This window comes from Acomys russatus, chromosome 27 (assembly GCF_903995435.1).
Source record: "Acomys russatus chromosome 27, mAcoRus1.1, whole genome shotgun sequence".
In the NCBI taxonomy this organism is placed as follows: domain Eukaryota; kingdom Metazoa; phylum Chordata; class Mammalia; order Rodentia; family Muridae; genus Acomys; species Acomys russatus.
This window is the reverse complement of record NC_067163.1, coordinates 51,356,104-51,371,959: the sequence shown is the minus strand read 5'-3', so window position 1 is coordinate 51,371,959 and position 15,856 is coordinate 51,356,104. Positions and strand designations below refer to the sequence as shown.

At 38.5% G+C, this 15,856-nt stretch overlaps 1 protein-coding gene across 1 annotated transcript in view; it reads left to right on the top strand.

The window, feature by feature from the left end:
- LOC127210123 (zinc finger protein 120-like) overlaps nucleotides 1-8,750 on the top strand; it is a 43,152-nt gene extending 34,402 nt beyond the window's left edge. The window contains exons 2-5 of the mRNA XM_051169808.1: nucleotides 5,692-5,818; nucleotides 6,016-6,076; nucleotides 7,560-8,116; nucleotides 8,635-8,750. Of these exons, the coding sequence (XP_051025765.1) occupies nucleotides 5,692-5,818; nucleotides 6,016-6,076; nucleotides 7,560-8,116; nucleotides 8,635-8,750 (861 nt within the window). The remainder of the gene's footprint in view (nucleotides 1-5,691; nucleotides 5,819-6,015; nucleotides 6,077-7,559; nucleotides 8,117-8,634) is intronic.
- Nucleotides 8,751-15,856: the final 7,106 nt, after the last annotated feature.

Here is a 15,856-nt window from a genome sequence, read left to right as displayed (position 1 = left end):
TGCCCAGTGCCAGGAAGACATTATTCTCTGTCCATTTCTTTGGTCCACAGACCAGGCAATCAGGAATCTGAATAAAAACTAAACTTGTTTCTAAAAACCAAATTATTGTATTTACATTACCTCACCATAAAAGAAGAGCTGAACAAACTGATCTGGCCATGCCTAACAGGACTGTTATTTTTCTGGCTGAAGATGGACAGCCTGAGAGAAAAGGTGGGAGCAATCCTTTGCTTGCTGTTTTACAGATTGCTAGTCCCTGGAGCACATGGGGCCATGACACAGGTTTCAACTTTAAATTATTTTTTTGAAATTTATATTGCATCATTTTCAAATTCTTTTTCTTCCCTCCAACGTACTCCTCTTTGCATTAAATTTCATTACCTCTTTGCTTTTATTATTGTTACTGTTAGAATTTGACCCAAGATTTGCTGCAGGACTTTGCAGCGGGGAAGCCATGAAATGGCTCCTCTAGATACTGTGTATGAAATGGCACACGCATACAAGGGACCCTGTGTCCTCGGAGATGAACAGGAAGTGCTTTTAGAGACTGAAAGAACTTCTACTAAAATAAAAAAATTCAGACTAGAGTCTTTTCTGACCATAGAATAAAGGGCTGGGCTAGGAAGGCTGTGCTGTCCTAGTCATTTGATCCCTGCTCATCCAGTAGGGGATGTGCTACTGTCCTGTGGCCCAGTGGGTGGCTCTAGTTTAGGAGAGATTCTGGGAAGGCCTAACAACCATATGCACTAGCAGAAGGAAGCTGTGAGGGAGACCAGCAGCCATACCGTGGTGAATGTGAGAGCTACTGTACTCAGGTCAGGGGTAGCAGGCAGTTGAGCTGGCAGAGTTCCAGGTACTGGAATGGAATGTGAAACAGACTGTTGTTCCCTCTGTGTGGTGACCTGGACAGTGTCTCTTGGCCTCTTAGCTTCTCTGTGCACTAAACCATCTGGACCTGGGTATTTTGTTTTGCTTTGTTTTGTTGTTTTTTGTTTGTTTGTTTTTTCATTTTTGCTCAGTGGTGTGTTTGGAGAAATTTAATTACTGCTTCTTAGATGCTATAGCTCTATTTAAATTGTTTTGGGGGTAAATGATATCTTTTGACAATACCATTCATTTCTTTTAGATCATTGGCAATTTTCTTTGTATTATAATTCATTTATATGATAAATTGACCATACCCAATATTTTAGTAATGATGATAATAATAAAATATCCCCAAGGATCAGCTATTTACTTCTTTATTTTCTCAGGTTTGTTATTGTTGTTAATTTATAAAAGACACTTAGATTATTGCATAAAAAAATATAATGGGGATTGTGCAAGTTGCTCAGAACTCATTATTTTTCAGGGTACCTGAATTCTAATTTCCACACTACAATCAAGAATCTTATAATTACCTGCAACTCTAGATGGAAGTGAACTGGCACCATCTTCTCTTGTGTGTCCTGTGTATATAAATAGAATACATATATCCATATGTATATCCATAAGTGTACATACTTATATACAACCATACACATGAAAGTGTGGATACACATGTTTTGGTTGTGCTTATGACTTATAGAGCAATTAGAGCAAAACAAGTTGCTTTAGTTGTACAATACAAGTCATTCGCTGTTTCTTTAAAAACCTGATGTGTTTCCTTTATCATAAGAAAAATAGATACTTTAAGTAGTCACAGTATTTTCTACACTGTTTTCCCTGTGCACCCAATTCCTGGTCCAGCACACTGATCCCTGTTGGCCTTTGTCGGCCACCTGGGGAAGACAGGTGAGATCTCTATGTGCCAGCACCCTTCTTTGACCAGGCTGCAAGCAAAACACAGCAGCTGTGAGCTACACCATTACCCCTGCAAGTTCCTTCTGCTGGGCCACACACCTACGTGCATTCCTAGAACCCAGAGTCCCACAGGGACCACCAGCCATACCAGAGACAACCAGATTCTACAAGATGTCACTGTCAAGAGAGTGCTTTGATTTTCATAAGAGATTTTGGACATTTGAAAAGCATTGGGCTGGTATAGACCATGAGGTTCTTTGAAGTTAAACACATTTTCACCTTGAAATGACCAGAAGCCTATAGTGACTTTGGTCATACTAGTAGATTGAGTGAAAAACTTCCCAGAATCATGTATATGAACACTTGTCGCTCATTAGTGGCCTCCTTTGGGGTGCTAATTGAGTCTTGAGTAGGCAAAGATTTCTGGATAAAGTTAAGCATTGGGGAAAGAAGTTGAGTGTTTATACTCTCACCTTATGTCCAGTTAGTTCATGGTGCCTATTTTTGTGTGATTTTAAATGACAAGCCTGCATCTATTTTGTGCTGCCATGTCTTCACCTCCAGTATAGACTATTGCTAAATAACATAAGGTAGATTAGAACCATTTGCTTTTTACTGTAAAACCATTTGCCAGCCTTATTTTTTTTTTTTTTTTTTACTTTTTATTTTTGTTTTGTTTTATTTCTGAAGACAAGTTTTCTCTGTGTAATTTGGCTGTCTTGCAATTAACTCTGGAGACTCAGTTGTCCTTGACCTGTCTTGATTTTGCCTCCCAAGTTTTGGGATTAAAGCTGTGAGACCACATGCCTGGCTTTTTATTTTTATATTTTTGGAAGATGTACCTTGAATGCAGGTTTTTGTAGGTGACAAGCATTTGCTGTTGTCTTGAGTTTCACCTGCTTCTTGAGCTTTCACCAGAAGATATCATTCTATTTCCGAGGTTGATATCTATTCATGGTGTTAATACTGCCTGAGCCTCCTACGTCATTGGATTGAAGATGCATGACATTCTTTTTACCTTTCATATGTTTTAATTTATTAAAAATGATTATAATTTCCTTGTTTTAAAAAGCTGAGTACTATTCCATTGTGAAAATGTACCACATCTTTTTTTTTTAACTCTGTTCTTCAGTTGAGGGACCTCTAGATTGTTTCCAAAATCTGTCCCTCAACAGAAGTGATAAATAAATTGTGGCACATTTACACACTGGAATACTACTCAGCTATTAAAAACAAAAAGAATGTGAAATTTCCTGGCAAATGGATGGAACTAGAAATAATCATCCTCTGTAAGGTAATCCAGACCCATAAAGATGCCATGATATATACTCAATTATAAGCGGACATTAACCACGTGATATAGGATAACCACACTACAATATGTAGACATAAATAAACTAAAGAACAAGGAGGAGCCTGGAGAGGATTCTTATTCAGGAGGGCAAGTAAAATATACACCAGAAAGCATGGAAGAAAAGGAAAAGGATAGGAGCCTACCATAGAGGTCCTCTGAAAGACTCCACCAAGCGGAAGATCCAAGCAGATGCTGAGACTCAGATCCAGGCTGGAGCACAGGGTGGGTATTTTATGGAAGAGTAGGGACATAAAACGACCTGGAGGGCACAGGAGCTCCACAAGGAGACTAATGGTGCCAACAAATCCAGGTGGAGGAGGTGGTGCTTCAGAGACTGAGGCACCAACCAAGGACCATGAATAGTTGAGGAGCTAGACCCTCTGCACAGTTCCCTTGTGGGTCCCATAATATGGGGAGCAGGGGCTACTTCTGACATGGACTCTGGTGCTGCCTTTTTGATCAGTTCCCCCTGGTGGGGTTTTCTTGCCAGGGCACAGAGGAAGAGGATACAGGCAGTCCAGATGAGACTTGATAGGCTGAGGGCAGATGAAGGGGAGGAGGTCTTCCCCTTTCTGAGGACATGGGAAGAGTGGGAGGAGAGAAGGCAACAGGGGGGTGAGGTTTGGACAGGGAAGTGAAAAGGGATGAGGCTACAAGTATTAAGTGGACAAAATAAAAATAAAAATAATAATTAAAATGTAATAATCATATAAATCAATACAGCAGGTACCCCCTAACCCACTATTGCATAGATAAATAACACAGAAACCTTAAAAAATTAAATACGTCTTTTGAATATAAGCATGGATGCTCTGTGTCTGGTGCTTGGAATAGTAAGAAGACAGTCTCAGAAGCTCTGAACACAGACTAATTGATAGTTGTGTGCCCCCGTATAAGTACTGGCAAGGGAAGGCAGCGCGGCGAAAAGACGAGGAAAGAGGCGGAAGAGCAGCCGAGGGCGGCGGGGAGGGCTCCGCGCCGGGGGAGGAGAGAGGAAAGGAGAGAGGAGGGAGAGGAGGAGACACACACACACGACACACACACAGACACCACAACAGACACACACACAGACACACACACAGACACACACAGACACACACATACACCACACACAGACACACACACACAGACACCACACAGACACACACCACCACAGACACAGACACACACCACACAAAGACACACACACACAGACCCACACAACACAGACACACACACAACACGACACACAACACACACATACACCAACACACAGACACACACACAGACACACACACAACACACACACACACCCAACACACACAGACACACACAACACACACACATACACCACACATACACACAGACACACACCAACACACACACAGACACACACAGACACACACACAGACACACACAGACACACACATACACACACACATACACACACACACAGAACACACACAGACACACACACAGACCACACACAGACACACACACCTACACACACACAGACACACACACACATACACACACACAGACACACACACACAGACACACACAACACACACACACACACACACACACACACATACACACCACAATACACACACACATACACACACATACACACAACACACCACACACACATACACACACACATACACACACACACATATACACACACACATACACACACATACACACACACACATACACACACACATACACACACACATACACACACACACATACACACACATACACACACATACACACACACATACACATACACACACACACACACACATATTGCTTACATTTTCATCTGTTCATCACAAGCTGTTTGTATATGCATCCCCCTTTGTAAGATCTTAACTAGTCTCACATGTTAAACTGTGACAATTCACATTTCTGCAAGACATATGAAGAACTGGAGGAAACACGGTTTTTTTGTTGTTGTTGTTGTTTTGTTTTGTTTTTAAAGAACTGCAGTGAGACCCTCAGAGTTTTTTTCTTATTTTTGTTTATTTTGTTGGTTGGTTGTTTGGGTGTTTTTAGGGATGGTGAGTGAGGACAAGGCTTTAAGATATACCTCAGGTTGTCTTGAATGCATTCCACAGATCTGGCTGGCCTCCAACTCAATGGAGTTCATATGCCTCTGACTCGAGAGTGCTGAGGTTAAGTGCATGCACCAATATATCCTGCATGCCTATGTTTTTTTGTTTCCTTTGTGTTGATTTTTTTACTTAGTAAACTGTTCATACAAATTGTCCGAAGAGTACTTACTATGGTAGGCTTGGTTTTGTTTGTTTGTTTTTCTTTTTTTCTATCTGTGTATCTATTAATAGGCATTTCTATCCCAAGGCTATATCCTATACAAATACTTAGAAATGATGTGTACAACCCTCCTCTTCAGCTTTGTCCTAAAGTTACTTCGTGATTACATTAGCCTTGGGTGTCATGAATAAGTTTGGAAAGCATGAGAATTATATACATTTCTTGTCAAAGAAGTGCACGTTCACAATGTTGTCTGTTTTAAGCTCTCTGTTGTCCACATCTATGGGATATTTTAGGATGTGGTGACCTATGAAGATGTTCACATAAACTTCACTCTGGAGGAATGGGCTTTGTTGACTCCTTCCCAGAAGAGTCTCTACAAAGAAGTGATGCAGGAGACCTACAGAAACCTTACTGCTGTAGGTAAGACTGAATTTTCTTTCACTTTTTAAAATATGGGAGAAAGTTTTTCTTTGTTATTGATGCTCTTCTGTAATTTTGATTGTGAAAGAAACAGAATGTGGTAGAGATATAAGGCATAATTCTAAGGTTCACTGAGGATAGTAACTTAAATTTTGAGTAATTATCTATAATATTTATTTCTTGGCAATATATTTTAGGTTATAAATGGGAAGAACACAATATCGAAGAACATTTTCAAAATTTTCAAATACATGGAAGGTGAGTTTCATGTGCCAGCTGATACAGATGTGCCTTTGAAGACATTTGAATGTATCCTGGAAGTTTCAGGAAATGCAACAGTGTACGCTGATGATTAGTAAATTACACAGTACAATGTACCTCAATGCCAAATAGCTTATCCGTGTTTACAAGGTGTTTCCTTAAGAAACAAGACAAGGAAGCAATACTTTAACAGCTATCACCATTTTAATCTTCACCACTTGAAACTTACTCTGTAGAACTGCCAATTCCTTTAGTTTTATGCTACCCTAGTACTGCAATAGATATACAAATAGATTAGATAATAAATATATGTACAAAACTTTCTAATAGGCAAGTAGTTTGTAGTAACTCCCATGTTACTCATATACTTGGAATGACTTACTAAAGTTTAGTGAACAATTTATGAGCATCAAGAATATTATGGTGGAGAAACCTTAATCTTTCTATTATATATCTACCATGAGCAAAACAACAAACTGTATTACTGCAGTGTGGATAGCATTTACTTGGTATTCTTTATTTCATACATATATTATAGTTCACATTTGCTACAAGTCATGAGAGCATAAGGGATACGGGAAGAAGCACAGGACCGTTCTTTCTCCCAGAATGATTAGAAGGTATGAGGGAATCTCCTTTTGAGAGTCTTTGTGAATGTTATATAAAATCTGTACAATTAACTGAGTTTCCAACGTCATTGGATATATAGTCCTACAACTAGAAAGAATATGGATATTCTTTTATTTGTCCTGGTTCACTTTGTAAATATAGTCTGAGTCAGGGCATTACAGGAGAATGCGATGAATGCAATCACTGTGCTAAAGCCCTGAGTTCTAACAGTTCTCATCAGAGATGTGGAAAAACCCACCTAGACAATGGATGCTACAAAGATGAGCTGTGTACTAAAGGTTCTGTTATTCATAGGTATTTCAAACACAGAAAATAACCCAAAATGAGCAGATAGGGTCACAAAACTTTAAGATCTGATTCCTTTCTACAATTAGACCAAGTTGTAAAATTAAATCATGCAGTTAAAAAAACTCATCTATATCATCAATGGTAAACTTTCTACACTTGCCATCTTAAAAAGGGATGCTATAAATGTGAACTTTGTCCTAAAGGCTCTATTCATAGGTATTTTCAAAAACAGAAAATAACCCAAAATGAGGAGGTACCTTGTGAATAAAACAATGAGAGATAAAACTTTCAGATCTTATTCCTTTCTACAATTAGACCAAATTGTAAAATTAAATCATGCAGATAAAAAAACTCATCCATATCATCAATGTGATAAAATTCATACACTTGTAATTTATCTTTACAGGCATGAAATAAGTCATATTGGAAATACACGATGTGAATGTACTCAGTGTGATAAAGACTTTGTACATAACACTGGTCTTCAAAATTATGAAAGAATTCCTACTGGAGAAAACCCCTATGAATGTAATCGATGTGGTAAATCCTTTGTATGGCACAGTACTCTTAGAAATCATGAAAGACAGCATACTGGAGAAAAACCCTATGAATATATTCATTGTAGTACAGACCTCAGTCATCTTCAAAGGCAAGAAAGAATTCATAAGACAGAGAAACGCTATGAATGCAATCAATGTGGTAAAGCCTTTCCATGTCACAGTAAGCTTCAAAGGCATGAAAGAATTCATACTGGAGAGAAACCCTATGAATGTAGTCAATGTGGTAAAGCCTTTGCATACCACAATACTCTTAAAAATCATGAACGAGTACATACTGGAGAGAAACCCTATGAATGTAGTGAATGTGGAAAATTCTTTGCAAATCTCTGTAATCTTATAACTCATGAAAAAGTTCATATTGGAGGGACATCCTATGGATGTATTCAATGTGGTAAAGCCTTTGCATGTCTCAGTCGTCTTCAAAGGCATGAAAAAATTCATATGGCAGACAAACTCTATGAATGTAGTCAATGTGGTAAAGTCTTTTCACTTCTCAGTAAACTTCGAAGGCATGTAAGAATTCATACTGGAAAGAAACCCTATGAATGCAGTCAATGTGGTAAAGTCTTTGCATATCTCTATAGTCTTCAACGTCATAAAAGAATTCATACTGGAGAGAAATCCTAAGAATGTAATCAATGTGGTCAAGCCTTTGCACATTACTGTAGTCTTCAATATCGTCAAAAGAAACATACTGGAGAGAAGCCCTATGAATGTAGCCAATATGGTATAGCCTTTGTATGTCACAGTAGTCTTAAAAGTCATGAAAGAGTTCATACCGGAGAGAAACCCTATGGATGTAGTCAATGTGGTAAAGTCTTTGCCTATCAGACTAGTCTTCTATATCCTGAAAGAATTCATAGTGGAGAGAAACCCTATGAATATTTTCAATGTGATAAAATCTTTTCATATATCAGCCATCTTCAAATTCATGAAAGAATTCATACTGGAGAGAAACCCTATGAATGCAGTCAATGTGGTAAAGCCTTCGCACATCACAGACAACTTCGTAGGCATAAAATAAGGAGACAAACCCAATGAAATAAATGAATGTGCTAAAGCTTTTTCTCATCACAGTATCCTTCAAATGCATGAAAGAATGCATGGTAAAGAGAAGCCATATGAAAGTGGCTAATGAGACAAACCTTTTGCTCATCACAATAGTCTTGAAAGTCATGAAAACTTCATACTGAAGAGAAACCCTATGAATATCAATATGGTACAGCCATTATATTTCATACTGCTATTGAAGGGCATGAAATATTTCATAAATGTAATCAACATGGTAAAGCCTTTGCAGGTCACATTCTTCAAAATCATGAAAGAATTCATATTGGAGAGAAACACTATAAATGTAATTGATGTGGAAGGCGTTTTCACAGGAGGGTCATCTCTAAGAACATGAAAGCATTTATGCTCAAGGGAATGTTTATGAACGTAGTGAATGTAGCAAAATATTTGCACTGCACAGTCATCTCCAACCTCATACCAAGAAACTTAAGAATGTTACCCAACCTCTTTTGGGTAATAATTTACATCCTACCATTTATAATTAGCACCTCGTGTGTTTGTTCCTCCATATGATTCTTCTGCTGGATTAGGGAGCAGGAGAATAATGCCTGTGAACAGTCTTTATGAATGGTTCGAGACAGTCCCCTGTTTTATATTTACAAAAGCCATAGCCTTCTAGCTAAGGCTTAGAATGTCTGTGCCTATTTTAGGTTGTCCAATTCAGCATATATGTGTTACCTGTCATGGGTAGGTGAATTTCATTATTCATGCCCTGTCATGGGTTGTCTTATCCCAGATGGATATTACCTGTCTTTGACTACCAGCCTCTGCAGAGGGATTATGGCAGAAACACCCGTGAAGAGTAAATGGCTGCAGATATTCAAACTCGGGGCTTAAATTAATAAATTAGAAAAATTCAAATAATCAACAAAACTAAGTGGTTGTTTCAGAAAATCAACAAGATAGACAAACCCTTATCCAAACTAACTAAAAGGCAGAGGGAGAATATTCAAATAAACAAAATCAGAAACGAAAAGGGAGACATAATGACAGCCATCGAGGAAATCCAAGGAATCCGTAGGTCTTACTCAAAGAGCTCTGGTGCCCTTGATATGATCACTGCCCTGAAGAGGAGACATCCTGTAGGAACACAGAGGAAGTGGGCACAGGCTATCCTGGTGAAATCAGGTAGGCTGTGGTCAGACAGTGAGGGAAGTGGACCTGACCAGTCTGAGGTCTTGGGAAATGGAATAGAACAGTAGAGGGAGGGAGATTGGGAACAGGAAAATAAGAGTGGGGGAATTATAAACCAATGTAATGTGAATAAATTGTAATAATAAAAAAATCTTAAAATACTAGCTTCTGTTGTTTTAGTTCCATCAAATTTGAGTGGATTTGATTTTTTTAAGTTTAAAATTTCTTGATATGACCTTATCAGGTCTAAGGAGATATTTGTGCTATCTCATACTCCCCCAAAATAATCCTCCAATTACGTATATTCTCATTATACGCTTTAGAAGTAACAAAATCCTATCATAGTCTGCAGGACAATTTAAATGAGCTCTAACTTTTACTCCTAGAACTTCAGCTCCTAGAAATTGTACCATCTCATACAATGCATCTAATTTATGCTCTGGCTTAACATCTATATCTTCTTGAGTTCCAAGTGCCAAAAGTGACATGTCTAGAAAATTGTTTTACAAAAGAAGCAGTTTGCCTTTCATGAGACAAAGCAATTGCAGCCATGGTGGTGGTAGCTATAAGATTAATCAAAGCAGAAATCCCAGCTATAATGAATCCTATTGTTCTCCATGGTCTACATAAGCATCTCTTTGTTCTTCCAAAACTTGTAAACCCATTTCACTCTATCAAGATCCTGAAACATTAACTGGAGTCATGACAAAGGAAGGCTGCTGAAATACCATAACTTGAGTGCCATTAGGTACCTCAGAAACCCAAGTAGTAATTGACAATTAACATAGCACACATTAAAGTAGTTATCAACAAAAGCAATTATTAAATTCCCCAATAACAGAACATAAGGTGGGTTGACACATGCTCTAATAATTCCTGATAGAGGGCATCCAGGACTGTTATTTCTTTCCATGGCAGTCCTTTCTTTGGCCTCTTATCTGGCCCATGGCCACAGCAAGTTTCCATACGTACATCTGAAGATGTCCTGAATCTGACCACCACAGTCCAGCAGATAGTGTTTTTCCAGTTATCCATGTTTGATGTTAATCTTCAGTACTCGCTATTTGATTACCTGACTAATCCAATAGAAATGGGTTGCTTTTAGACACAGTATATTGTAATGATTTGTCCCCTAGACACCTTTTTCATAATAAAGTTTTGATGCTATATTGTGTCTCTGGTAAATTTTTTTTGCTGAGAATTATTTTCCTCAACCAGACTCGCTTTGGGAAGAAGTAGTTCAGCACTGGTGTGCATTCCTCCACATCCAACAAGACTATAATTATATACCCCAACACAACCAGATGGAGAAGGTTTTGTTTTTTGTTTTTTGGGTTTTTTTTGTTTTTTGTTTTTTGTTTTGTTGTTGTTGTTGTTTGTTTGTTTGTTTTTTTGTTTTTTGTTTTGTTTTGTTTTTTTTTTGCAAAACAGATGGGTAAACCTCTTCCAACATCTGAAAAAGTAAAGCCTGGTGATTGCTGTGTATTTACCCATTCTAGGGGAGGTCTTGCCAACAAATGCAAGTCATCCACCAGTACTATGATTTCTCGACCTCCTAAACTGCAGGATGTAAAAGTGGAGGGTTTGGAATGTAGGTCCAATACAACTGTCCATCAGCCTGAATCATCTGACACATTGTCCCCATTATCTGTACCATTGGCCATCTTATGTCAATTTCAGCAAAATGCACCAATTTTTCAATAACCATCCAACATTCTCAGCATCCTGTGGAAAAACACAAACATGCCCTTGTCCCACTGTTAACATTGATGAGGCCATGTCATTCCCCAGTAAGTTGATCTTTCCACTTATCATGAGCATAGGTTTTCTGAGTCTAAGGATGCCATAACCTTTCTGCAGCTGAGTGACCAAGGGCATTCACATTTAAAAAAATCTTTTAAATAAAAAGTATGATTTAAAGAATTCTGTGGTGGGATGCAGAGAAAGCATTTGATAAAATTCAACACCCATTCATGTTTAAAGTTTTAGAGAGATCAGGGATACAAGGCACTTTCCTCAACATAATAAAGGCTATATACAGCAAGCCAATAGCCAAAATCAAAGTAAATGGTGAGATACTCAGGGAAATTCCTCTAAAATCGGAAACAAGGCAAGGCTGCCCACTCTCTCCATATCTCTTCAATATAGTACTCGAAGTTCTAGCCAGAGCAATAAGACAACAAAAGGAGATCAACAGTGTCCAAATGGGAAAGGAGAAAGTCAAATTATCTCCATTTGCAGATGATATGATAGTGTACATAAGTGACCCTCAAAATTCCACCAGAGAACTCCTAAAGCTGATAAACACCTTCAGCAAATTGGCTGGATACAAAATTAACTCAAAAAAGTCTGTAGCCTTCCTATACACAAATGACAAGCTTACAGACGAAGAAATTAGGAAAACCATACCCTTCACACAAGCAATATAAAATATCTAGGAGTTACCCTAACTAAACAAGTGAAGGACTTGTTGGAAAAAAATTTCAAAACTCTGAAGAAAGAGATTGAAGATGACCTGAGAAGATGGAATGATCTTCCTTGCTCATGGATCGGGAGAATTAACATAGTAAAAATGGCCATACTACCAAAAGTAATCTACAGATTCAACGCAATCCCTATCAAAATACCTACACAATTTTTTAAAGACATTGAAAGTTGAATTCTGAACTTCATATGGAAAAACAAAAAACCCAGAATAGCTAAAACAATCTTGTACAATAAATGGTGCTCCGGAGGAACCTCCATACCTGATTTCAAACTGTACTATACAGCAATAGTAATTAAAAGAGCATGGTACTGGCACAGCAACAGCCTGGTTGATCAGTGGAATTGAATTGAAGACCCAGAGATGAATCCACACACATATGGTCACTTGATTTTTGACAAAGAAGCCAAATCCATTCAATGGAAAAAGGATAGCATCTTCAACAAATGGTGCTGGTCTAACTGGAGGTCTATGTGTAAAAAAATGAAACTGGACCCATATTTGTCACCTTGCACAAAACTCAAATCCAAGTGGATTAGAGACCTCAACATAAAACCAGAGACACTAAGTCACTTAGAGAAAAAAGTGGGGAAGAGCCTGGAACATATTGGCACAGGAGACAACTTCCTGAACAGAACACCAACGGCCCAGGCCTTAATGTCAACCATTAATAAATGGGACCTCATGAGGCTGAGAAGCTTCTGTAAGGCAGGAGACACTGTCAAGAGAACAAAGCGACAGCCTACAGACTGGGAAAAAATCTTCACCAACCCTACATCTGACAAAGGTCTACTATCCAAAATGTATAAAGAACTCAAGAAATTAAACACCACCAAACCGAATAACCCAATTGAGAAATGGGGCTTGGAACTAAACAGAGAATTCTCAACAGAGGAGTATCAAATGGCTGAGAAACACTTAAAGAAATGCTCAACCTCCTTAGTCATCAGGGAAATGCAAATCAAAACAACTCTGAGATTCCATCTTACACCCATCAGAATGGCTAAGATCAAAAATTCAAGTGACACCACATGCTGGCGAGGATATGGGGAGAGAGGAACACTCCTTCATTGCTGGTGGGAATGCAAACTAGTACAGCCACTTTGGAAATCTATCTGGTGCTATCTCAGAAAAATGGGAATAGGGCTTCCTCAAGACCCAGCTATTCCACTCCTTGGAATATACCCAGAAGATGCTCCAGCACACAACAAGAAAATTTGCTCAACCATGATCAAAGAAGCCTTATTCATAATAGCCAGAACATGGAAACAGCCCAAGTGTCCCCCAGTAGAAGAGTGGATAAAGAAACTGTGGTACATATACACTATGGAATACTACTCAGCTATTAAAAACAAGGAATTCCTGAAATTTGTGGATAAATGGATTGAGCTAGAAATGATCATAATGAGTGAGTTAACCCAGAAGCAGAAAGAATCAAATGGTATATACTCACTTCTATCTGCATACTAGCCCAAGGGGCATGTCCCACAAAAGCCTTCACTTACCAGGAAACTGGGACAGAGGGGAGGGCATCCTATTGGGACTCTAAATGAGAGACGCATGGGAGAATAACAAAATAAAAGGAAAGAGAGGGTCCTAGAAATCTACAAGTAGAACAATATGATAGGCAGATTTGGGCCCAGGGGTCCCGCTCAAACTAAGGCACCAGCCAAGGACAATACAGGAGGTAAACTTTAAACCCCTTCCCAGATCTAGCCAATGGTCAGAATATTCTCCACAGTTGAGTGGAGAGTGTGATATGACTTTCTCACGTACTCTGGTGCCTCACATTTGACCATGTCCCCTGGAGGGGGAGACCTGTTGGCACTCAGAGGAAGGACAGCAGGTAGCCAAGAAGAGAATTGATACCCTATGAGAATATACAGGGGGAGGTAATCCCCCTCAGGAACAGTCATAGGGGAGGGGAATAATGGGAAAATGGGGGGGGGGAGGGAGGAATGGGAGGATACAAGGGATGGGATAAACATTGAGATGTAACAAGAATAAATTAACAACAAAAAATAGAAATTCTCAAAACAATAGTGGAATTTTTGTTCTGACTGCATAGAAATTGCATGAAAGAAATTTAGGACCTTGACATAATAGTACCTGACTAGATACTGTTGGTTGTACAAAAGTTCCTTTAAAATCTGCTTTGAGAGCAATAGGAAGTTGGCTTTGAAGTCCTGCTTTACAGATATTTTATAATAGAGGACCCCTTGGCAGTTAGCCTAGGCTTAGATAGCACAACTGTTGGTTTGAGATTGGGAGTCAGTCAAGTGTTCTCTTTATTAGAGAACATTTAGCTCAAACTGTGTTGCTATGACAATCATGAAAACACAATGGCTTTAGCCTGGGGAAATTCATGATTAAACTTTCCCCAGCATTGTTCAAGAAATAATAATCAGGTTACACTGACCATTGCTAGAAATTATTTTGATATTTGCTGTATGCATTATTGTAGGTTATATAGAATTGTTTGTATTTCCTTGTTACACTGTTCTCTTGTTTTTTGTTTTTAAATATTCTATTGATTGTAAAGGATCATGATGTAATCTACAATGAAAAGATTTATCTTCACTTTAAATAAAAATACTGAGGTTGACCCAAGGAGTGAGAGCAAGTGAGACAGAGACAAACAGTAAGCATGTGAGAGAGACAAAAATAATAATAATAAAGTTCTTCTGGGCCTTAAGACCTTCAGTTTGTACTACATAGGCCTGGGTCTCCAGTATTTCTTTTCTACTCCTTTCCTAAATCTCTCCTCAACAACCAGTTACTTTAGCTAGTTTTCCAAACCAGCGGTTGGTTCCCTTAACAGCTCTTAACCACCTGCTCAATTCTCTCTTCTCTCCTCTTCACTGTTCCAGAGGTAGTCTGTAGGAGCAGCACAATGAACAACTGCTTTAAGTTCTGAAAAGGGCTGATGTGTGATTACATGGTTATTGGAAGTAACGGCAATAATGGGAATGACGTCACAAATTAAGACTGATGATGCTCCCACATACGTATCAAGGAAGAGGAAGCAATTCTTTTCATATTATAATATGAAGCACATTAATGTTATACTGCACAATCTTATGGGACAAGCCATTTTTAAAGAGCCAAATGCACTGTAAATGTGATGCTTACTAAACAACAAAGAAGAATAAGGTCCCCCAGGGACAGATTAACTAATGCCATGGTAACTCTAAATTATATTAATGTTGGTGAAAAAGGAAGAACAATGGTTGAGAGACACTGGGTTATAGAATAAACCGAGGGAACTAGATCTATCAATATACTCCAAGGATGACGTTAGAGTGGAAACCTGCAATACTTCTGAGATGGGAACATTGTTATCCTCATGTATCTGCAGGGAATGAAAAATATGAATAACAACAAAACTTACAAATATTATATTTACTAGGGAAGACCTCTTATTAGCCTGGCCATGAGTACCTTTGTATAGCAAGTAATGGACTTGAACAATCTACCAATTTTCACAGGGTACCTAAAAGATATATTTGCCTCCAGAGAAGTAATTTTAAGAACACAATGCCTCCATTCACAAGAGGTGGGGGTGGATGTTTTTGATCATTTCATGTGTTACAGTTGTTTTTTTTCCTA